General features: G+C 47.5%; 1 protein-coding gene across 2 annotated transcripts in view; it reads left to right on the top strand.

The window, feature by feature from the left end:
* SEMA5B (semaphorin 5B) overlaps nucleotides 1–24913 on the top strand; it is a 244427-nt gene that overhangs the window by 158529 nt on the left and 60985 nt on the right. For both annotated transcript variants that reach the window (XM_019554058.1, XM_019554059.1), the window contains exons 7-11: nucleotides 1780–1993; nucleotides 5370–5655; nucleotides 9769–9904; nucleotides 14934–15141; nucleotides 18242–18449. In XM_019554058.1, coding sequence (XP_019409603.1) covers nucleotides 1780–1993; nucleotides 5370–5655; nucleotides 9769–9904; nucleotides 14934–15141; nucleotides 18242–18449 — 1052 coding nt within the window. The remainder of the gene's footprint in view (nucleotides 1–1779; nucleotides 1994–5369; nucleotides 5656–9768; nucleotides 9905–14933; nucleotides 15142–18241; nucleotides 18450–24913) is intronic.

Here is a 24913-nt window from a genome sequence, read left to right as displayed (position 1 = left end):
AACAGCTTGCCTAGGATCGAGGTAAGACTAACCAGCCTATAGTCTCGATAGATCGCAGTACGAGTCTGCAGCGTGTTGCGGCCGCGCAGAAAGCGAACGCAGTTTTGAGATGCATCAGTAGGAGCATTAGGTGCCAGGTGCAGGTGCCTTTCTATTTGGCACCGGTGAGGCCTCAGTTGTACTACATCCGAGCTCCACATTTTATAAAGGACATGGAGAAGTTAGAGAGGGTCCAAAGGTGGGCAACAAAGATGATAAAGAGCTTGGAAAGCAACTCATGTGAGTACGGATCTCCATAAATTGTGCCAGAAGTACCCCCCACAGTGGCTTCTGTAATGTTTTTCCTTTTGCCACTTGCCACCCCTTTCCCCTGCCCATGGGTGGAGGTTTTAAATACGCCACAGTTTTCGCTTCCCTGGTGATCGGCGGCAAGTGGCCCGACCGGTGGGACCCCTCCGCAAATTGGGGGTGGGGAGGACAGGGCAAGCGGTGAAGTGAGAAACATTAAAGGAGTCGCTGTGCGGGGCACTTCCAGCATGATTTATGGAGATCCCGACATCTGAAGAGAGGCTGAAGGTGCTAGGCATGCTCAGCTTGTGGAAAAGGTGCTTAAGAGGGGACACGATAGTGTTCAAATACTTGAAGGGCTGCCGTTAGAGGGAAAGCACCTTTTCTCTCTTGCTTCAAAGAAGGGGATGCAGAGCAGCGGCTTGAAGTTGCAGCAGAGTAAGTTTGGGTTGGATATCTGGAAAAACGTCTTCACTGGAGTTGACTGCCTAGGGGAGTTGTGGACTCTCCATCACTGGATGTGTTCAAGAAATTGGACAGCCATTAGTCCTTGATGGTCTAGGCATAACTATGCCTATGTCCACTACAGGTATTTCCCTTGCTTCTGGGCTTTGCTGCATGCATCAGGGTGTTTTTAAGCCGTCCTCAGAGGCATTGGCTGTTGGCCAGAGCCAAAGCTGGGGATTTTGACTGTGGTGCACCAATGCTCCTGCTGGGATCAAAGCCAGAGGTTCCTGGCTCGAGGGTCTTGCCCCTCTCCTCGGGGTCAGACCGATCACCGCGGTTGGGGTCAGGAAGGAATTTTACCCCCCGCTCAGACTGATATGGGCTGTTTTCTGTGGTGTAGGGCCTGGCCCGCTACCTGGGACTGAGCATACATGGCCAACGTTCGCAGGGCACCGGCCGCCGTGGTTCCCCAGCTCTCCCGGTGACAGGCTAGGGTGTTAGGTGTGTTGTGTCAGGGTCGATGGTGTCTTGTGTAGCATTTAGATGACGGCGTGTACAGGATGGTTTGGATAGGGAGGATCTGGATGACCTCGGGGGGCCCTTCCCCGAGTGCCCACCACAGCAAATGGCAGACCTCTCCTTGGTTTCAACAGCATCAGCATCAAGTCCACAGCACTTTAAAAAAGAAGTAAGACAAACTTTAAAAATCGGGGGGGAAACCTAGACGGGGAACGAGGCTGCAAATACGTGTTTGGAGCATGTGGGTACAGCACCACCGGCAGTGATGAGCCGTGTCCTCAGGCACCTCTCTGCAAAGGGCCAGGACACATGAGGCTTCTTCATCACACTGACGGGGCTGCCCCTTGGGCCACGGTGGATGTAAACCTGACCTTACAATCAGCACTCGCCCATGGCGTGATACCCTTTTTCTTTTCTCTCCTTCTTTCTCATAAGACTTGTTCCCCGGTACTCAAGGAGAGGTTGAATGCTGCGCCGTGCTATACGTTTTCTCTCTCTCTCTCGCTCTCTCCTTTCTAAATACAGGTAGGAAACCTTAGCAAAATCATTGACAAAATCAACGGGGTGGCACGATGCCCGTACGACCCTCGGCACAACTCGACGGCCGTGATCACGTCTCGAGGAGAACTCTACGCCGCAACCGTCATCGATTTCTCTGGACGGGACCCTGCTATTTACCGCAGCCTCGGAAACGTGCCCCCGCTCAGGACAGCCCAGTACAACTCCAAGTGGCTAAACGGTAAGGTCGCTTGGGTCGGACCTGAGCAATGGGCGCGTTCCAGGTCAGTGGGGCAGGCTGACTCGCTTCAGACCCAAATCCAGAATTGTGAAGAGAAAGGCATAATAATCAGGGCCGTTAAAAATAGCTGGGGAGGATTTTAACTTTATTTAGAGTCTGGAGCATGTGGTTTAGCAGGTGCCTGGTAAGAGCTGGGTCTCCTGTGGTGCCTTACTGCGCTGTCTGGACATGGAAAAGACATTGCACCTGCAAACGCTGATTATATCATGCAAGGGTTGAGCACCCTTAACTCCCACTGACTTCGGTAGGGATTGAAGAGGCTCAGCAGGCATGGCCAGACAGAGCGTTTGCCCTGGCACAGTCGACTTGACACCAGTGTTAAAAACATGTACCAGACAGATGAGGCAACCCTGTAAACTGCATCAGCATCACTCAAACCAGTGGAAAATTTAGCCCCTGAAAGAATCAGGAGTCAAATACTAGTGGTGTAAATTACATCGGTTTAGGTTTCATCTCACCACATTGATCCCGACATAGCCATTTGCTATAGAGAATACAACTATTATTAGCTTCCCCATTGCCTAACAGTACGGCACAGCTACAGCTGCCTCCTATGCGAGCTACCCCAGGATAGCTGCACATCTGTCCTTCCCTGATCCTAGTGTAATTTATGAACTGTCTTTAACTTATCCCTGGCTGTGTATCCACGGCAAGCAAAGCAAGATCTGGTCCCACCCAGCGAATCATGCCAGTATATACAAACTCCACCCGTGTGCAGATCAATACATGTTAATCCCCAAAGGAGCAATTATGATCGAGAGTGAACTCCAGCATAACTCTAGTCACGAAACTTCAGCCAGCAGTTTTGAACTGAGCCCATAGCTTCTGCCTGAGGTAGGGCATGTCCCTTAGAAAGACTCCCTGTCTTAACTGCAAGACCTGCGTGATGGGAAGTCCACCACAAACCTCAGTCAACTGGAACCGATTCAAAACCTGTCCGAGTCAATGGGCTTTGTCAAGTATCCCCATGGACATCTGTGGCATTGGGATCAGCAGCTGTATTCACACTCCCAGTACTATAGGTGGGACTGGAGCTACAGGTGAGGGCAGCTGTACAATTGCACTGTTTGGAGGGGGAGAACTTGCTGCTTACACGCCGGCGTCAGCTGATCTGTTGTAGTTGTGCTATCTGTCCCCTCTTGCATTTCTTTTACAACTGCAGGTCTGCCTTTCCCTTGCCCAAGCAGAAAAAATCCAGAAGAGGGGAACGAAAGTTGAAAAAGAGTTTACAGAAACGCTTAGCGAAGTCATCTTCCCCAAGTGGGTTAATATGGCCTTAAGATGCATAAACCAGGGAGAACTGAGTAGGGATAGGGAGAAGTGATGACCTGGGGAGACTCTTGTTGGGTCTTTGCATCCTGCTCTGATGCCGGTGCTACGAATAAGGGGTTGAAACATTGGAGGTGGTTCAGAGAAGGGCTGCAAGAGCGATTCACAGTCTGGAAAAGCCGGCTCGATGAGAGCTTCTGGAGCGGAGGTGATTTATTATCTTACTGAAGAGAAGGTTCAAAGGTGAATTCATTATCATCGGCTGCAAGGGTCAGCAACATCTGGCCTGAGGGGGAGCTGGACCCAGCCCACAGAGCCTGGCGGCTTTGGCGGTGTTACAGCAGCAGGCGCCTGATCTGCGCTGGGATTGCTCAGCTGGAAGCTGTGCCCAGGCAGGGGGAGACAGCAGCTGGACAGGTCTCAGTGGTAGCTGCTAGGTGGCACCAGGGGCCTGGCTCAGGTTGTCCCAGCTTGTGGTTCCAAAAAGACAGCTCATCTACAAGTACAAGTCGAGAGGCGAAGGGACCCGATAGTAAAGGACTCCTGCATTTACTAGGCAAAAGCATAGCAAAACCCTTTAGATGCAAGTCAACCCCAAGTCCTTTCAAGTGGGGAACCAAGTGAGCGCATTGCACCCAGGGGTGGGGAGGGACTGGCCGGTGGAACAAGCCACCAGGCTGATGGCTGGGAGACCCCTTGAAATCTTTCGGCCGAGACCGGGGGCCTTTTAGAAAGAAGCTCTGTAGTTCCCCCACCAGCTACTCAGCAGGAGAAGCATTACGCCCCGTGCCATGCCCAGCTCAGGTGGGGTGATTGCGGTGGCCCCGTCAGGCCCTCGGCTGTGATACCCGCCCCTGCTGGAGGAGATGCTGCCTCGCAGCCCCGATCTGCTGCGCGTCATCACCTGAACATTTCCACTTTCCCGTCTCCTCCCCTACGCTCTGTTCTCCCTGCTCCTGAGCCCAGCAGCATTAAAGGAGATCTGTACTTGCTTCCTCCTCCTTTTGAGCTTGCGTCTGAAGAGAGCATCATAAAAGCTCCCTGTGCAGCCAGCAGAGTTTTTCTTTTCTCTCAGTCCTCGGCCAGCTTTTTTTCCCCTTTGCTTCAGAAACGGCTGCAATGAAAGGCTCCATGGGCTTTAAAGCTGATTAAAATGTGCACTTCAAACTGATTCCAGGCCCTTTTGGATTCCTGTGAAAATAATAATAATAATTTGGGGAGAAAAAGAATGGATGAGAGCAGAAATGCTTTGATACGATCAGGTTTGGTGCGGCGTTGTTTTACAGACATGAGCAAACCTCGAAGCATCGAGGGAGCTGGAAGAGGCTCATGATAAAAGCCAGATGTTATTGTGTGAGGGGACTAAGGGGAGCGCTTCCGTGCAGATGTCTAGGGCACGGGGAGGATGGGGACAGTGCATCTACTGCCCCATAAGGTGCAATCCCAAAACAAATAGGATGGAGAAACTCTATGGGGTGACTTTGTGTGGCAGGGACAGTGTAAGCACATGGGGGATGCCTGTATTGCCCCATGGTGATCTTGAGGCCACTGGTGAGAAACGGGCGGTTGCTCCAGCTTGGTGCACGTTGCAAACTGAAAAACGACCACGTTGTTGCTCTCAGGACGACGCCTGCAACTGAGATCCTGAGAGCATCTCTGGGCATGTCCCCCAAAAAGTGAGCACGCAGTATTTTTGAGCAGGTGGCACTCGAGGAGCAGGAGCAAGTGGGTAGAGCTTGTGTCTTGGGGTCACTGGACTGATGGTATAAGCCTTCCCCCAGTGTCTAACTCAGCTGCCACTAAAATGAGTGACAGCTTTGCCACTGATGGCAAAGGGGAGAGGATTGGTCCCAGGATTTACACGCCTAGGGTTAATGCTGAGGAAATGAAGCTATAATAGAGCTATCCCCCCATGTATCATCATTCACAAATCCACCTGCCTTTGCCAGCGCAGTGCGCCCAGCGCTCTTAGGTCTTACCGCCCCGTGCACAGACCAGTGTCTCAGCGCGGAGCCGTGCAAACCTCTCTGTGTGTTTTGTATTGCAGAGCCCAATTTCATCGCTGCCTACGACATTGGGTTATTCACCTACTTCTTCTTCCGTGAGAACGCGGTTGAGCACGACTGTGGGAAGACCGTCTATTCCCGCGTGGCGAGGGTTTGTAAAAACGACATTGGGGGGAGGTTTTTGCTGGAGGACACGTGGACGACTTTTATGAAGGCCCGGCTGAACTGCTCCCGCTCCGGAGAGATACCTTTCTATTACAACGAACTGCAAAGCACCTTCTATCTCCCCGAGCAAGACCTCATCTACGGAGTCTTCACTACCAACGTGTGAGTTGGGGCGCTTTCTCTCCCATGCTGCGCCACCTCCCTTTCCTCTCTCCCCAGGGCAGTGGATATGGCTGTCGCCAGTCTCGTTACACGTTCCGGTTAATTGCTTTCGAAATTTAGCGGAGACATGTTCTACGCGCAGCCACGTTATTCAGAGAGGCAAAGTTTCCTTTAAAACTCGGAGGGAGAAGGAGCGATCAGAGAAAGGGAGACTTGAAGATGTGCGTGAAATTTTCCATGCCACCGTCCCGCTGTTTGTTTGTTTTTTCTGTTGGGTGATTTGGAAAGAGCGGGGTCGGGAAGGCTTGGTTCGGGGTGAGCCTTGGAGACAGAGTGTGGGGAAAAGAGCTAAGTTGAACAAGATATTAATTTTTGATAAGCTGCAATGATTTGTTTTAAAAGCTGGAAAAGCACAAGCAAGGCTTCTCTGAAGCCCGAGGCTCTGGTAATAAAGTTTGTGACTGACTAGCATGTCTATTATCAGGCCTCAATAATAAACACTCCCTGGGGCTTGTGCTAGGCTAATTTATAAACTAGGCAATGAAAATCTAGTGAGTGTTGCACAGAGCACAGCAATCAGCTTATGCTGAAGAGCCAACTCTAGGGCTGCTCCTCGAAGTGGGAACAACTCAGCATGAGCAGAAGGCCAACTCCCCAAAAACCAGCCTTTGATATACCCCACACCGGCAGAGAGCTGGCAGCTTGCTCAAGCTATTGGCCTGGCTTAGGTGACGTGACATTCCCGGGGTGGATGGGCCAGTGGTGGCCCAGACTCAGCTCGTAGCGAGGCCCTAGACTTCTTGGGTTAAAGAACCTGGCTGGTTAGTACAACGAACTCACATGCCTGTGCACAAAGGCAGGGAGAAAGACAGAGGGTGGCACTGCCATTGCACACGTCGCACTTGCATTGGAGCTGGAAAAGGAATTGAGCCGCCCTGGGTCTCCCCAAAGACTCGGCATTGTGTTGTGCTGCCAGTGAGACACTGCGGTCGTGGGTATCTTGGCTCCACTGAACGTGGTGGGAATTTCAGAACTGAAGGGAAGGGCGTCGGGATGCCACTCGAAAGCTAGAAATCCCAAGCGGGAGGCAGGTTCGAGGCTGGGCTCATTTTTCTTGTGCCATTTCCGTACTGTCGCTGCCAACGTCAGCCGAGGACCATTCAGGGCAGAGGCAGCGTGAACAAGAAAAATAATTGGGCGATGCGCCTAAACCACAAAGCCGGAGCCGCCCTCCCCTGGCTTCGGGGGAATTGTAATCCAGAGCTGAACTTTGCCTGAATCCCTCTCTAAAAGCCAGGCCCGAGGGACGGTAGCCAATCTTCTGTAGCTGGAAGAGAGGCTTGGCTGGAGCATTTGGTGAAGATGAGACACTGGTCGTGTTATCATAAAGGGCTCACCTGTGTGTAGGGAAAAGACCGAGAGCTTTTATCCATCCATCTAGCTAGCTTCAAACAATAAGAAAAGTGATGAATCAATTATATAATTAATAGCTGAAGCAAGACTTGCAATGAAGTGGGAGAAGGTGTTGGGTGACGCTGCCCGGCAGTGACTCTGGTAGCGCTGCTCGCAGCATCTCTTGGAAGCACAGGATGGCTGCTGCCTCATCCATCTTCTTGTAATACTTAGCCCCGTTATATTACGGCTACCCAGCTGCCTATTCCCTCGCCCACCTCCTGAGAACAAGAGATTATATAACATTTGTGTAACTAAAGAGATGAGTTATTGATAAGAGCTGAAGTTAGATCGAGTAGTGTTTTGGGTCGACGGCACGGTGTTCTTTCAGGAGTTCAAAGAGAAAATGTTCCAATTTGTCATCCGACTAGAGAAATAATGGTAATTATTCTTTTAACTTCCACGGGGACTTAACGTTGCGTGCGTTCTGCATACCAAATGAGGTTGATTTATGTTCCAGCCTGTGTATGTATCCAGTGTGCCGCTGATGCACTGAAGATGCACTCTGTTGGTTTAAGAATATATTTCTAACCTTGAAAATTCCTGTTGAGCAGAGTTGAGGCCATCTCCCAACAACGGGCTATCATTTTGGATCGCCTGCTGTCGTGAAAAACCTCCTGACTAATCGAGATATAGTTCCTTGTGCAATACTGAGCTAAGCCTGTGGGAAAGATGGCTCTTTAGGGAAGTAGAGTATAAAGTACTTTAAAAGTTTTTATATAAGTGAAAGGTCACTGGGATTTGCATTTAAAAACCTTTGAACTTAATAGCCTAGTTAATCATCAGGAGCCCCGATGCAAAGAAAGGAGACTGAGGTTTTTTTTCTCTGGGTAAGATAGAGGCCAGCTAATACTTGGAAATGAATGTCAGTGGTTTCCGATTAGGATCAAAATGGTCGGAGTGAGGGATGGAAAAATCCTGGCCGGTGGGACCGGACTACTGCATGACGCACATCTGATACACCTCCCCCTTGTCAGCTTTGCCAAAGGAAAGGAGTTTTGCTCTGAAGTGTTAATAGGGCTCTTTATAAAGTTCCATTTTATATTAAAAAGATCCATTATTTTCTATATGTACATTCATACATATAAATATATATGTATGTACACATTATATATATATATATATGTTATATTATGTATATATTATATATATGAAGCTTTATTTAGACTAGTATATTGTGGTGCCTCGAGGCATGTACTTGTCACCCCGCATTAGCTGTGCCTGAAGCTCTGCCTTCTATGAAAACGCACTGTATCAGCGGCATTCAGACAGAAGCAAAGACGGGTTTCGCGTGCGGGGCTTTGACACCTTCTGGGGGAATCGCTGCAATGCTCAGTGACGTGGAAGGGGTGCAGGGTGGGGAAAGGTGGAGAAGAGAAAATGCACAAAACTGTTGCTCCTCGTGTTGTGTTCTTCTGAAGAACCCTGCTGAGGTCGAATCTGCCCCTCTAGTTCTCTCCTTGGGCGTGTGTAGCTAGGCTTTTTATTATTATTATTATTATTTTTTGGAGTGTGTGGAAGTAATTACGAGTTTCATAAAATTGTGTTCTTTCAGACAATTCCAATTGCTTTAATTAGCAGCCCAAAAAGCCAAGGCAGCCCAGGGTTATTGAAAAGGCACCACGACAAGTCAATCTCCTTTGCTGTCTCTTCGTGATCTGTTTTTATTTTTCATTTGATATCTCTCTCTAATTTTATGTTCTTTTCTTTTCCCTTTAAAAAAAAAAAATAGGGGGTTGAATTCCAGGTAGGGCTTATACATGCTTTGTCATTGTCTGTGCTTTGGGCCTAATCCTGGCAGAGGCTGGGTACCATTTGGAAATCTTGAACTGTCTCAGCGCTGCTGAAATGAAAAGGAACCAAGTGTACTTAGCACCTGCTAGGAATATGCCCTTGGTGAGAGGAGCAGAAAGGCCAGGGCTCACTTAGGTCCTATGCTAAATAGGGTAAGGCTGTGAAAACAAATGCTCTTCCAGATTCGGTTTCTTTCAGGGGCGTTTGTTGTAAAGACTGCCTCCCTTGTCTTCCCAATGGTCTGTCTGAGACAGATGTGATTCCCAGCTGGGACCGCAAAGACATGAACTAGGATGATTGACAACCGCAACTTCTGTATGTCAGCAGGTCCCTCTTGCAAGCTGAACTACTATCCCGGTGCTCTCATGCACTTTCTCCCTTTGTGCGTGTGCGTGCGTGCATGTGTGTGTACGCATTACGCGTATATTAGAGAATGTGGGTGCAGCTATGCTTTTCAGACGGCTGCAGGAATTGAATTTCAGCTTCACCTTGAGAAATGCCGAGAGATTAAAAATTAGGCCGTTTGTAATCAATCAGGATTGATGGGATGTAAAATAAATAAATATATAAACATAAAATCAGACACACGTAATCCATGCAAATTAAATTGTACTCACCTTTCACGTCAGAATTGCTGCCATGCCTCTTAAATCACAGACGTTTTAAAACTGAGTTTAAAATGCGTTCTCCAAATTGTCGAGTAATCCGTATAGGTTCCCCTCCCCACCTCCCACCCTGGAGATCTGTATCACTATACTTCCACCTAGTAATTTACATGTATTTTATTTGAGTGCCGTTTGATGTCTGTTATGATGAAAATGTCAATGTTCTAATGATTAAATTGATTTTCCCCCCCCTGCTTTCTAGAAACAGTATAGCTGCCTCAGCAGTGTGTGCCTTCAATCTGAGTGCCATTACTCAGGCATTCAATGGCCCTTTCAGATACCAGGAGAATCCAAGATCAGCGTGGCTGCCAACTATAAACCCCACCCCTAATTTTCAGGTATTATTGCAGCACTTGAATTTGCTTCAGACCCTTTTATGTTTTTCTTTAATGCGGTTGTTGTACTAGGTTGACTTCTATGGAGCCCTTGAGTCTGGTAGAAACACGAGACGAGTACCATTTGTTGAACTCCACTGTGGAAAGCATAGTGGAAAACTTGGTTGTGGGTGAGGGCAATAAGGTGATTTTTATATACATCAGAATTCTTAATAATTTTGCATGTGCTTTTTTTTAATGTTCAAGATTTACCAAAATATTTCAGCAGAGTGAACAAGAGGGGAAAATAGTGACATTTATGAAAGATTCTAGTTCTGGTAAAAGAATGAGGAAAAAATATTTAGTTCTGATTTCTCAGTTGTTAAAGGTACCTGCTTCTCCACCACACATTTAGTCTGTGCAATGCATTGCCACAGTTGTTATATTGAGGCCATAGATTACTCAGGTGTCAAGGCAAGATTGAGGCTAGGGACAGACATTCAAAAGCCTGAGGCTGAATTGATTCAGTCTTTGCAGGTTAGTTTAAGCTGGCTAAGCTAAACCGGTTTGTAACCTCACAGACATCTCCTCTGGACTGAAGGAATACAGGCACATGCCTTCAGTGGCTCAGGTTAGAGTAGCCCTCCCTTCCCTTCCACGATGCTGACTGGAGTGGGGGGAGAGGATGGCCATCCCTGCAGGACGCTCTAATTAGGGAGGGGTTCCCCCCCACCTCGTTGTTGATAACAGAGCATTGAGTTACACAGCAGGGAGTTACATAGGGACTTGTTAGCATTTATCACTCTATCAAACAAAGCAAAGCTTCTCTCATTAGTTCAAGCTCTTCTTAAACAACTTTTTTCCAAGGAAGGAACAGAAGGACATTACCAGCTACCTGCTGATTAGCTCCAAAAATCCCTAATCTGACACTGTTCTGTCTCCCACAGCACGGACCGTAGCCAGCATGTAGTGTGTTGATAGGTGTCTGTGTAAGGCAGAGGGGACAGGGGAATCCCTGCTTGAGCAGGGAGTGATGGCGGGGGGACAGGGGGAGCAGGAGGAAGCCAGGCAGACACGGGAGAGAGGGAGCCAGGGAGCAGGGGGCAGGGGCCAGACCTGCTGGGCTGGAAGCAGAGAATAGAGCCCCGCCCACTGTTGCAATGCGTCTGGCATGCGGGAGGATGCTGATTGAACTTAAACCAGGAAGGGGTCTGGGACAGACATTACATACACTGGTTTGACCCAAATCAGTGAAGTCTGCTACTACATTCAACCAGGTTTATCGCAAACCGCCATTTTCGAACTGGTTTCTGTGCGCTGAGTATCTGTTCTGTTACAGGTATAAACCAGTTTGCGATCACTAAAACCGGTGTATGTGTAATGCCTGTCCCTAGCCTGAATGTTTAGATGGCTAATGAGACTAGTAAAGTTTGTCATAGGAAAGATTTTAAAGTGGACCAAGTGTGGAAGGACTGCTGCCGGCCATAAGCTGCCCTCTAATTATGAGAGAGAAGAGGAAAGGGTCCACGAAACAGTCATTCCAACATTTCCTAGTGCAGAGTTTCATCTGTCATTCACTGAAGCCACTAGGACTGTTACCTACTGGCAGTTATGATGGGCTGGATGTGCTATAGGTCTGACAGCGCAGGAATTCCTGTGTGCTCATTGCTACCATAGCTAGGAACATGGATCTGGTAGGGGCACATCTGCATGTTCCCTGAAGGACTTTCAGATCTAGTCTTTTGATCAAGATTGGTTGTCTTTTTATGAGAGATCCTGTATCTGCATGGTCCCCAGCTTTCACTGCCCAGGAACAGCAATATCAAGCAAGTAGCGTGCTGCAGCCAGCATCATACTTTGTTCTTCCTGTCAACCTCAGCTTCACATATTTAATTTCCTCTGGCTGCAGGCAACATCAGAGCATCTCGTGGGCAAAAATGTTGCCAGGTAACCACGGGCTGGAGACCACTGCTTTTGTCCAGCCGGAAGAGATGGGCTAGCTGCAGGAATTACTGGTGACATTCTCTGGTTTGTGAGTTCCACAGGAGGCCAGTTTAGATGATCATAATACTCCCTTTTGGCCTTAAAATCTCTGTGTTGGCAGTATTCCAGCATCCTGAGACTTAGAGCCAATTTGCAATAATATGGAACAGATTGCAACCACCTTCCATCCAGATTCAGAGTCAGCACAGCGCAGGACCTCGCTGGGGGGGAGAACTTGGCTGATCCTGACCAGCCGTGAGCAGCTCCAGCCAACTGGACTCCCAGGGGCCCAATGGGCTTTGTTCCAGATTTGGTCAATCTAGTTCCCAGTCCGCAAGTCTGTAATGCAGAGGTGCAATCCATGCAGACTGTGGGTCCCAACATACATTTCTCTACCATTACTGGCTACATTTTGGCCATCCCTGGACTGGGTGCACTTAAAAAACAAAGCCCAGCTCGAGAGCTGGTCATAGCACTCTCAGTCTCTTTCATTCGAAGGAGGACCTGGCTGGGCTGAGCCCTAGATGAATAGGGTAGGGGTGCAAAAATGAATCTGGAAAAGATTTATATCCAGTGAAAAATATCAGATATAATAGGAGAGTGGCGAGATTGCAGGACCAAGATGAGAAAGTTAACAGAAGTAAGAAATAAGAAAGGGAATGGAAAGTCTGTGGCAGGCGAAGGGAAGATTGCAAAAAGAGATTAGGACATTTTTCAAGTACACAAGGAACAAGAGGTCAGTGAAGGGCCTTTAGGAGATGACAAGGGTAATTTAGTGACAGGAGAGGCAGATATTGCAAAAAAATTAAATTAATTCTTAGGCTCGGTGTTCACAAAGGAAGATGAGGGAAGGATGCCAGAAACAGGGTCCCCTTCTCCCCCCGCCCTTCCCCCCCGAGGAAGGAGAAATACTGAAGGATACAGAGTATCAGGACAGTGCAGATAATCAGGAAATTAGAACAAAAAATAAAGCAAAACCAGAGGGATGCTGTGTCAGCACAAGGGCTGCCAAAAGACCAAAAGGATTATCTCCAACACGACAAGAATAGAACATGATACAAGCAATGACATCCCAGGCACCCGGATTGCTTCTGCAACATGGGGTGGTAAAGAAAAAGGGAATGCTGGGGGAGAACCGGCATGCCCGAAGCACGACACAAGGTTATGTCCAGAAAGACAATGGGAAGGCGATGGGGGAAAAAAGCAAGAGATCAAAAATGCTTTAGAGCTAGGATTAGGCACTAATGAAATCCAAAGCACCTTTTCTGGCTTAAAACTCCTTTGCAAGGGCATGTCAAAAAACTTCTGCTCTCTACAGTAGATGTGGTGTATTTGGAAAGATGCCAAAGATGCTAAACAGAGGGCCAGTTCCTTGCCTGGTCTAAGTCAGCACAGCCCCACTGAGTTGAGTGAAGTTGCACCATCTTGGCCCCAAAAAGTTAGCAGCAGGTTGCCTACAGAGATTCACCCAACTGGTGCTTTCCTTTCCAAAGGAAGGTTTCACCAGCAATTGTGTTAAACCTCTTTGTGGTATGCCATTACGGCAGCCTAGCTCCTGTTGGCTAACTGCCCCAGCAGGAGTGTTGGTCGTGCACACTGAGACCCAGTCTGTGCAGCATGCCTTGGGGAATAGCTTGGGCCACAAAAGTGCTGCCCTTAGTTCCCATTAAGGGCATCCAGATTGGGAGTCAGTAAATTCACTCCCCCTCTTACTGTGCAGTAGCATGTAGATTAACCCAAATAAGATGGTCCTCATGAGAAAACCCCAGTGTGTTTTTTTTTTCCTGCTGTAATGTCCAGTAGCTCATGGTCACCAGGTAACAGAGGCAGTGCAGTCCAGTGGATCAGGTTTGAGAGTGAGCACTAAGTATGAGTTTGCCCTTAATTACTGTAGCATTGGCCTGGGCTCCGCATCTTGCATAAGGGGTTAATGGAGACCTTCTTGCCTTCTCCATGATATGAGGACTGAAGGTCCAACTCTGGTGCCACTGACATTAGTAGCAAACCTGTCATTGTCTAAAACAGCAGTACAGTCTTCTACTGTGCTTTGAAAATATTAAGTGCTAGACATTAAAGTAAAGATATAAAGTAAATTCTGTGGTGACTCGGGCCTCCTAACAGTTATAAGGAGCAAAGACAGCGATTCCCCTTCCTCCACCTAAGGAGACTGGATGGCTATGGGAAGTGAACTGGGAGGACTGAAGGTGCCACTGACATTAGTAGCAAGGCTCTCGTTTGAAGGGGCAGATTCACTGTACCTAGCTCCTACCTGTGAAGATGTTGGGGCTGCAGGCAAGTTACAGGCCAGCTTCCTTCGGAAGGATGACTTAAGTCAGAGGAACCTGTTGGGAAGGGAATATGAATGGGAAGGTGAGGTGGGGAGCTCATTGTTTTCAGACAGGAGCACATTTTTTTCAGGGTTGCAATTCAGGTTCATGCAGCACTCGGGGTGAGAGGGGCTATCTAGGAGGAACTCAAAAAGGAGTTGCAGTTCAGGGGTTTCTTATCTCCTCTGAGTGCCTTTGCCCATTCTAGTTTTTTATTTCTTCCCAGCTAATTTGTAATCTCTGTGGCCAGTCTATAGATGTACAAGCATGTTGGTGTGTCACAGCCATCAAATACAACTTCCCTGACCAGTGGACCAGTACGCAGAAGTATCTTTATGGGATAAACCATGAAGACCAAACCTAGCTGTAGTACAGGCATTGGGTGTGTCTACACATTCACTAATGTGCTTTAAGTAATACACATTAAATCTTGTACCTCTGTTGTGAGGTACTAGAAAAATGTGCATTAGCTTACTTTAGTGCACAATAGCTAAAGAGCATGGGGTTTTTTTTAAGCTTTACTGAGCATTAAAATAGCCTAATGTGCATTAAAGCTCATGTATCAGGTAGATGCACCCAGTTAGTATAATGGAGGGCTAAACACAAAACGCCTTACTCAGTCATGCCTCCCAGAGAAGTCAACAGGTATTTTTTTCATAGCGAAGGGATCCAGGATTTGGTCTAGGGCCATTTGGACGGGGTAAAAAAACGCAGCTGGTTGAATTCCTGTCTTCCATGTTTAGTGCGGGACGTTGAAGGACGACAGCCCTAATGAGAACCTAACTGAAAGGATCCTCCAGGATGCCCAGCGCTTGTTCCTGATGAACGACGTGGTTCAGCCCATGACTGTAGATCCGTACGTGACTCAGGACAGCATTCGGTTTTCCAAACTGGTGGTCGATATTGTTCAGGGGAAAGATACTCTCTATCACGTGATGTATATTGGGACAGGTAAGAGTATTAGAGCTTATGGGAGTTCTTTTTTCTTGTTCACAGACCTAATAGCCTGACCCTGAGGTCGCTGCTTGGCTTGTATTCAGTGCCCACCCAGTCAAAAGTCCATGGAGTTAGTTGCCTGAGTAAGAAATAGTTCCAAACAGGATAGAGGACTTGAGATAAGACCCATAGGAAAGAAGCCGTAAATCCAGGATATGTAAAAAAGCAAAGATGGTCTCGTTCTTTTGGTAACATGTGCTTTCCGTCTGATTACTTATAATGGCCGTGGGAAAGGTCAAAGGGCTTGCCCTTGATTGCTGAATCAGGGTGGGTTTGTGCAGACTAAATTGTCTGTCTGCTACCGTGTACTTGTCTCTATAGCAGCAGCGATGGCACTTCCTGCCAGGGTTGCTGCGAGGCACAAGTATTTGTAATAACGATACTGTGCCTTATTCTAGGCACCATTTATCATATGACCTTAAGGTGCTTCCATGGATTTGCGCGCATTGTATTCTTGTTACAGGTGGGCAAACTGAGGCAGACCTTTCTTTGAGACCAGACAGCAATTCAGTGGCCTGCCTCTACTGGAAAGCACAAGAACCTTGGATGTAAGACACAAGAGAAGGACACCGTATTACAAATGGCTGTCTTAACCCATATTTACACTTAGGATGAAAGTTAAATTAAATAGTTTGATTAATCAGAGCAGATGGCCAGCCTCACGGGTATCATGTTGCTGTCCTCTATTGCAAGAGCATTGACTTTAAAATAAGATAAATTGCCTCTGTAAGTGTTAGTTTAATCTAACATCTGAATGCGGAGTCGCTGTCTCAGTCTTGTGTTACCATCTTCCAGGATTGTGTCATAATTTATCTCACTGTTGCTACCACTTACTTTGAAAGTGCTCATCTTTGATGTATTCTAGTAACATTCCCACTGTTTTAAGTCTGCATGGAAATGATCGTGATGAGAAAACTGTAATTAGGATGAAATATAACCTCCTTCTGCCAATTCGACACGTTGATTCCTTAAGTGAGATGACCCAGTTACAATGGCAGGAGTGAAGGCCAGGACTTGAATTCCATTCGTTTTTTGCCTCTCATGATCTGCAAGGACATTGTTGTGGCTTAACTTTTGGGATTTTTTTCATGCACTTCTACAGGACCACTAGTCCATCAACTGAATCAATCAACAACACAGATAGTGCTAATATACACATGCTTTGACACACACATCACTCATTGCCATTGCACTCTATCTAGATAATCTGCCAGCCTGAAAGACCACCTGTAGCTTGGGAACAATCAGTTAGGGTGCATCTACATGTTCAATTAATGTGCTTTAGGTAATATGCATTAAATCGAGTACCTCCATTGTGAGGTACTAGAAAAATGTGCATTAACCTATTTTACTGTGCATTAGCTAAAAAGCACTGGGGTTTTTTTGGTGACGTTTTAACATGCATTAAAATAGGCTAGTGCACATTAAAGTGCACATATAGTCACGCCCTTAGATTTTGAGCCTATTCAGTCTTTGTTGTGACAACTGAGTTATCCAGCCAGGTGCTCTGTTTGTTTTTTGTGTTGGCAAAAAAAAAAGGATCTATCTACTCCATAAAGTAATAGGAACATATTACTGAAAGGTGACCCCTTGGACACTAAGTATGATTTCCTGCTATTGCAGGCTACTTTATAATATAAACAGCTTCAGTGAACATGTCTACACGTGCTCCCTGTTGGGAGCAGATTTGCTTCTAACGAGAGCAGCTCTGTATAGGACTGTTCCTGTCCTGCTCTGTCCCCCTTTAGCAGCCAGGGGGAGCTCTTAGCTGGGGGGCTGACAAGGGGCACGGGGTCCAGGAGGGATCTGCAGGCTGCAGCAGTGGCTGTCTCCTGGCCCTCTGAACGCCATGAGTGGACCTGATGTGCACCGAGGTGGAAGACAGTGGGCAGAGCTATCCTGGCTCCATGCCCAGCCCCAAGGTGCTCCCTGGAGCAGCCAGCTCAGTGCTGTGCAGAGCATTTTCTGGGAGACGGGTGGGTGCTTGGTTCCCAGCCCCCACTTGGCCCCTGGAATAGGAGCCAGGACCAGGGACAGAGAGCTCCCTAGTTCCAGTGATAATCAGCTCCCAGCTTCTGGGGGTAACTGGGAGCTGAGCAGTGCCAGGACCAGGGACAGAGAGCTTCCTGTCCCCTGTGACTTCCTGCTGCCTAGGCTGACTGGGAGCAAATTTACTCCTGTTTAGCACTGGTGACGCCTAGGGGGTGCATGCAGGTGTGCGTGCACCCCCTGAAATTGGTGTTGCACCTCCTGCGAAAAACACCACTGACACTGCCGGCGGCATCTTTGCAAAGTCACTGCTGGCCACCCTCACCCCCACCGACACCACCAGTTGGTGGGCAGTCCCCAGTCACTTTTGGCTGCCACTACCGGCAGCTCTGCGGGTGGTCGCTGACCACTGGTCGGTGCTTGCTCCCTCTTCTCCCTGCTGACACTGCTGTGGCCACTTGCGGGAGCTCACTGCCACCACATCCTCACCACTGCCGCTGCCTGCAGGAGCTTGCTGTGCCCCCCCAGCCTCTGGGGGCACGCGTTGTTCATGTTGTTCAGTATCTACACAAGTGTTACTGCGCAGTAATTCCTGCACAGTTAATCTAATACCTGTATTTACAAGTACTAGCTAACTGCGCCTTAGCCTGAATTATTGCGCAGCAAATGATGTGCACATGTAGACAGTCATGCTTTACTGTCCAGTAGATTAATCTACTGCTCACTAAAGCATCTTGTGTAGACACTCCCAGCTCCACTTAAAACAAAGTAATTGTTTTGCCCTAAAAACTGTTGGAAGGCTGCCACACAACCTTATACCTCTGCTAGTTAGAAGCTTTTCTCCAATTTCCAGCTTGAATTTATCCATATCCATAAGGACACCTGAACACATGAATAAGAATTGACCCTGCAAGCTAAGGCAATTTGTGGGTACAAACATGTCTGAAGAGGCTAGCCTGAAAGCTGCTGTGTAATGTGATGTTGTTAATCGCTAGTGTTCGTGCCAGATACAAAATTAAGCCAATATCTCTGAGATTTACCTGTGTCCTGCTTCTTGTTCCCTTAGAGTACGGCACCATTTTGAAGGCACTTTCTACCACTAATAGGAGCCTGAGGAGCTGTTATTTAGAGGAAATGCAAATTCTTCCCGCCGGTCAACAGGAACCAATCAAGAGCCTCCAAATCCTGCACAGTGACAGGTCACTGTTTGTGGGTTTAAATAATGGAGTGCTAAAAATTCCTCTGGAGAGGTGTTCAATGTACAGAACAGAAGGGTAAGCAAATTTATGGCTCTGATATATTCCACTCCGGCTTAAAAGGAAAAGCACGGGGGAAACATATTCAAGTCTGAGTCATTTTCGAAGGCCTTTTGTCATCACCGGGAGACGCATGCAAGGTATTTGTGGGAGCGTATATCCTGACAGATAGGCTCCTGGTGCCAGCAGCAACGGGAATGAGCTGTATTGTTTTTGGTAATATCAATTAGGCCTAATCAGAAACGAATCACATGTTTACGGAGGAAGAACATCCACCATTTGCTTTCTGTTGCTGTTTTTTTTACCTTGACATTTTGGGGTGGATTTGATCAACTCCCTGCATTTTGTTGGTCGCTCTCTGGAAAGCCGCAGCGCTCTGCATTCCCGGTCCTGGCTTTTAAACGATTGCCTCCCAAAGCTTTCACAGCACAGAGCAGAGTTGGGCGGCAACTTTTTATTGCTTTTAAAAGCCAGTAGCTCATTTCACCTGTACCTGGAAGGGCACCATGTTTCAACTGTTCTTTGGGTGAATCGGATATCTTTTATCAGACCAACTTAAATGGTTGGAAAAAATGTAAGTTGGTCTAATAAAAGAGATCAGAGTCACCCAAAGGACCTTGTCTGCTTATGTCCTGAGACCAACACGGCTACAACCTACACCCATGTTTCAACTGCACATTTTGAAAGGGAGGGGAGGGGGAAAAAACTTTCTTTCACTTTTCACTCCTGGTTGCAAAGCCCAAATGCGCCCAGAGCTGAGTACAAAAGGTTTCTTTGTTGAAGTGGCCTGTCCCCATTTGCAGCAGGTAAAGCTGTGGGCTATCAGGTGGCCGAGGCACAGGCTCGAGGGATCTGTCCTACAACTTTAGTCCACGTGTGAAGGGGGTCCAGCTGTGGGGACTTATTTTTTTGCTTTGAAGCTTCCCTTCCCTCCTCATTGTTACCTTGGTGCTGCTTCCCTTACATGATTGAAAGCCTCGTATGAAATTCAATCAACCAACTTTCAGGGGGCAAAACCTGGGACACTTCACCAATCTCTGGAATGAGAAGGAAGTCATTTACACCACTTCTTCCAGCCAGGGTAACCACCCTAGTGCATGGCTGAAATGGCACTAATCTTCTCCCCCAGATGCAGCTGCACAAGGACACAGGTCAGAGGGGAGCCCTTGTCTGTCCCCCAACCTGGAAGCAGTGTGACTGCGTTGCTACAGCATTGTGTTGTGTCCTCTTTGCATATACAACAGGATACTGCCTGGTGCTGATCCAAGGCCAGTTTTTTAAATTTGGGACAAGCATCGCATTTCAGGAAGTCCTCAGGGACACTGACACAGCCCTTAAATTCAGGACTGTCCTAGAAACTCCAGGATGGCTTGTCACAATACCAGAAATAGATGTCCTTGATACTTGGAAAAGAGGGAAGCGGTTCATTAGCACTCTCTCAAGTAGCTACCTCTTTCATGGCCTCTTGCAAAACCTCCCTGGTCCCACTCCTAAGAAACCTTCAATGGTAAATGTCACAATTATTTTATTTCTAATGGGGTTAAAGTGATCCACTGGCTTGTTTTAAAGATGGTTTCCCTTCTTGCTATTTTGCCCTAGCCTCTGCAGTATAACTATCCCTTTCGGGAAAAAAAGAACTCTTCAGTTGCTGCAATTTTGACTCAGAAGTTGTGAATGCAGAATCGTTTAGCTCCTCGTACAGAGTTTGCTACAGAAGAATTTAGTCAGAGAAAGGGAACCAGCATTGAAAAATGTCACCCTATCCTCAGGCCTCAGCAGCCGAGGTTAAAGGAGAGAGAACACGAGAGATTTCCTTTTCACAGTGTGTCCCATCATGAAAATGATTCCCAAATTAAATTTTCTGGTCATTGTTAAAATGTGAATGTTTGCCATTTCAAGGGATGGTGCAGAGCACGACCCTGTGAAGGTCAATGCTGAAGTCCTCAAAGAAATAGTTCCCCGTTCCATTGTGCTGAAGGTCTGGGGGCGAGGTAATGTTGTGGGAGTGGGTGAGTCTCCTGGGTCCTGGGAGTCCCCAGCTCTCATGAAACTAGGGGCAGCATAGTCTTCCCAATTAAATAATCTACTGTTCTGCAACAATTCAGAGCAGAATTCAGATGAGCATGCTGTTACGATCCCCTGCCAAACACGGTTTTGCTTCACTGTGCAAGTTCATCTCTAGCTCACATGTCTGGCTGGTGCCCCTCTTCCTGGGGAAGGTTTCAATTTTTCTCCAAACAAAACTTTGCAGGTGCCTCTTCAGTAAAATATGGTGCCCATGAGTTCTTTCCGGGGGCTGGAGGTTCAAAATCCGTTCCTTGTTGATTCGTTGTACCCTAGCTCTAGGTACTTGAAAGTACACTGCAGTTGTCAAGTTGACTGAGCTAAGCAAAAGTGCCTGTGAAAGGCTGGATCTGTACCAAAATAGGAGAAGGTCAGGAAAAGAGGTCTAGATGGCCCATTTGGTTAGCCTGTGAGAGGTATGCCAGTCATGTTACTGGTGGTGCACGATGGTGTGATGTGGTTAGCACCTCATCTGCCCAGCTTTGGGCAGTTAGTGTCCATATGCCCACCTTTGGGCAGTTAGCACCTCATCTGCCTGCCTTTGGGCAGTTAGCACCTCCTCTGCCCAGCTTGCACAACTGTATACCCATTCAGAACTGAGTTGACTGGGAGCTTGAGCTCATATCTCCTAAATAAAGCACTTTATCTGCTCTTCCCCTGCACCCCTGTGAATGTCCTGGGTGCTAGACAAAGATGACCTTAGTGACACGCCGTGCGAGCGTGTTGTCTGATGAATGGCATTCAGCAGGTCCCGTGGTGGTGGGGCCTTAGCTCAAAAGAAGATGTTCATCACGTTGCCTTGCACCGCAGAAAGACCATGCATTTGGGGGATGGGAAGTGGAGACTTGCAGTGTCTACATAACTTCCCAAAAGCCAGCCGGGGCTGTGGGTTTTGTATTAAAGAGAAGCCGCTTTCTTAGGGGATTTCTCAACTCCATATTCCTGACACTTTTCCCTGGTAGGCTGAACACATATGACATGTTTCCCAACCTCATTTCTTTCCACGCTGAATGGTATCAAGAAGGGTAGTTTAATTTCAGCTGGTGCTGCCTTACCTGGCATTTCTCTGGGGCTCTGATTTATTGGGTTTTTTTATTTTGTCTCTGTTTAATACATGCCAATAAAGCGATGCCTCAGGAGCAAGACATGTTTCCTGCCTCCCACTCCACCCTTCACCTACTTTCTCGCCAGGCAGGGACTTCTTGACTGGCTTCTCTGAAAAGCTCTGGTTTCAGCAGATTTCATAATCTAATCATTTTGACAGGGCCTGGGGAAGCTTTGAGATGATGGAGGTTTTGTGCCTTCCAGGCAAGAATACCATAGTGCTGTTTGTTTTCATTGGCCCCATCTCATTTTAGGAGGAAAGAGTTGAGCATTTCGGCCCCCCCGGGGCTGATTTGGAATCACGATTGGTGAATGTATTTTGGAAGCCTCCCTGGCAGGCCCCGGGAACGGGAAATCGTACACGGAGATAAAATTGATCCATGAAGCAGGGCTGCTGGGAGGCAGTGGGATGTATTATCCAGCCCTGGAGATGGGGGAAGAGGGAGGAAGGCAGGAAGAAGCCCTTCTGGCATCTTCTTTGCTGTTTGCTTCTTGACGTGGCATCAGTTAAACCTACTAAATGGTGACCACTCCGTCTGGATGCGGCTCACTGACCCAAGATAGTTCTGGGTGTCTAAACAGCACATTGTACATGTCTACTGACCTGTTTCAATTGGCCTTTTCAAAGCAGCCCGTTTCATTGGCAGACATCTGCAGTGTCAGCTGCCCAAATTTACGGGCGGCACTAGGCCACTGGGACATTGCCTCGTGCATGTGCATGTGTGCGCACACTCCTGTTTGCAATAAAGCCGCAGTCCCCGACTTTCACTAGAGGGTATTGGGAAAGTGGCCAATGCAGACAAAACCTGGAATTAGGGATCCAGCTTTTTTCTGTTCTGTTTTTCTGGGCTGGTTTGCTGCACGGTAGCTTAGCTGCGCTGACATCCGGGAAGAACATGGTCTAGAAATCTCCTCCCAGTCACAGAAGCAGGCAGGCATGGACGCGAGTTTTGTTTCAAGATCCGCTCAGGCTTTGGTGAAGGGCTTGAGTTTTGGAGCTGGCGTCCTCTAGATCACTAGAAGGGATCTAAACAAAACCCAGGATCTCAGTATTGGATCTGAGATGTTGTCCAGTGCTTCTAGCATGGGTCAGTCTCCAGTAGCAGGGCACAGTTGATTTAAAAAGGGGGGCAAAGTTGTTATGACCTGCTGGGGATTGTAGTGAAGTAGATAGGACCCTCAGAGGACCGTGGGCACAAGGGGCTTTGTGCTTGGTGCAAACTTCTCCTCCCCAATTTCTCTTCTGAGCTTGCATTGAGCATAGAGTATTACTGGCTGCGGCCCCGTAGCTGCAATCGAAGCTACAGCAATACTTTGACTACGCGTTCGGATCGGCCAGGAGGATGTATGCGCGGGGGGAACAGGCTGGCAGGCCTCTAAAGCCCCATTGCTCTTCCTGCTCCTGCCCGATATGATTTTACTGCCATTTTTTATGTCTCTTCACTCCTCGCACCCCACACGTGTGCACAGATCATGCAATTTAGGGATCCTGGGGACGAGCCAGCTAGTCTGTACCCGCCGCTGAAGAGGCATCTCCCTGCAGTTGCACACACACGTGAATCTTTCAGGCCTTACACCATGTTTGCCACCAGAATAGTGATGCCAGGGAAGTTGCTCCTGGTTCATAGTAGTGAGGAGAGAGTTAGCCCCTTTTCGCACGCCGCTGTGACCCTCTCTCTTCTGAACTCTTGCCTGTGAGTTGCATTTCTTTAACCCCAGTGCAGGGGTTTTGCTGCTGAGTGATGCTGATTGTTATGCTTCCTGCTTGGCCTAATTTCCTCTGTACATACCCTTCAGTCAGAGAGTGTAATGCAAAGCTTAGCAAAAATGCTGGTGCTCACCCGATCGCTACTCTTACTTGTTGACTGGGATCTACGCGAGGATCACTGCCCGTCTCGAGGCATTCGACGCCGGTGCTCAGGCAGCTAAAAGGTGTGAGTAATTCCTGATGTGCCCCTGGAGCGGGGTCAGGATCAACCACAAAGAAGCCTTTTGTTTGCTGCTTTCTCACACTTTCTCCCCGCCTTTCCTTACAACACGCCCAATGGGAGCTCCGCTCTGCAACTTCTGCAAGGCTTTCTAAGCAAAAAGTTAGTCGTTTTGCTTCGTTTCCTTTTTTTAAATCTTAAAAAACAAACAAATCCAAAAGGTAGAAGCTGCCTAAAAGATGAAATGCTGGGTTTATCATCTGTAGTTACAAGGCTACTGGAGTTCAGGGACTTAAATGAAGTGGAAGAGATGGGAGAGTTGGAATCCACCAGTGTGGGTGGAAAAAAAGAAAAGAAAAGTCAGGGGAACTTCAAAGACATCACTGTTAGGGCACCGCTGACGACGGCGTCCCGAAAAGAAAAGCCAAGGAAAAACAAGCAGCTGGCTTGTGGAAAGTTCTGGTGAGCAAGTTGTGCAGCAGAGAAGGAGGACAGCATTAAGGCCAGATTTTCAAAGGGGTTAGCATTCATCATCTCCCATTGCAACAGCGCCGGCCGCATGTTCACTGAACCCTCCTGAAACACCAGCCCCTTAATTTGATGCCAAAGAGGAGGGGGAGTTTTGCTGAAAATCTGGCCCAGATTGGGCGCAGTTCTGAAAATCTAGTTTTGAACGACGATAAACGTTTGCGTGACTGCAACGATTGCTGAGATGTTGAATTCTTTTTTTTTTTTTTTGTATCTGCTCTTTTGGTGGATAAAGAAAAGCAGTGAGATGGATGCTGCTAGACTTACTAGTGTTAAAAAGCAGAGAAGGCAAAATCCAAATAATCTATTTCCATTTTTTATATGGTCCCTATAGGATTAAGGGAATTAGCTACAAACTATACTGCTAATAATTAACGTTGAAAATGCCCTGGAAAATGCCACAGAAGAAAGAACGAACGATTGGGATAATTAATGTCCTTTAAGTCATCCACAATCCCTATTAATGAGCTAAATGATGAGAAAAATCACTAAACATCTAAGTTAAGATCATTGGAGTAAATGGCAAACGCCTATTGATATTAAGAGGACTAAGATTTGCTCCTAGAAGGTTGCAATCATCTAGGATCACATGGATTTAAAAAGAATAAACACTGATAAATGAATATGATTTTCAAAAGAAATTCAGACTTAATTCTGCCAACATTTATGCATCTGCTTAACCTTAAAAAAAGGCGACAAGTCCCATTGGCTTCGATCAGTCTACTCTGGTAGTTAAAAATAAGCACAGCGGACAGCTCTTGCAAGATCTGGACGTTTCTTTGTTGAAGTGAATGAAGTGGATGTAACGCCCGTGGGTGTCAGTGAAACAACAGATCCTGTTTCTCGCAGAAATGTAAT

Source organism: Crocodylus porosus, unplaced genomic scaffold, assembly GCF_001723895.1.
Source record: "Crocodylus porosus isolate Cpor-Errol unplaced genomic scaffold, CroPor_comp1, whole genome shotgun sequence".
NCBI classification, from domain to species: domain Eukaryota; kingdom Metazoa; phylum Chordata; order Crocodylia; family Crocodylidae; genus Crocodylus; species Crocodylus porosus.
Note: the sequence above shows the minus strand (reverse complement) of the source record. Positions and strands in the feature narration are given on the sequence as shown.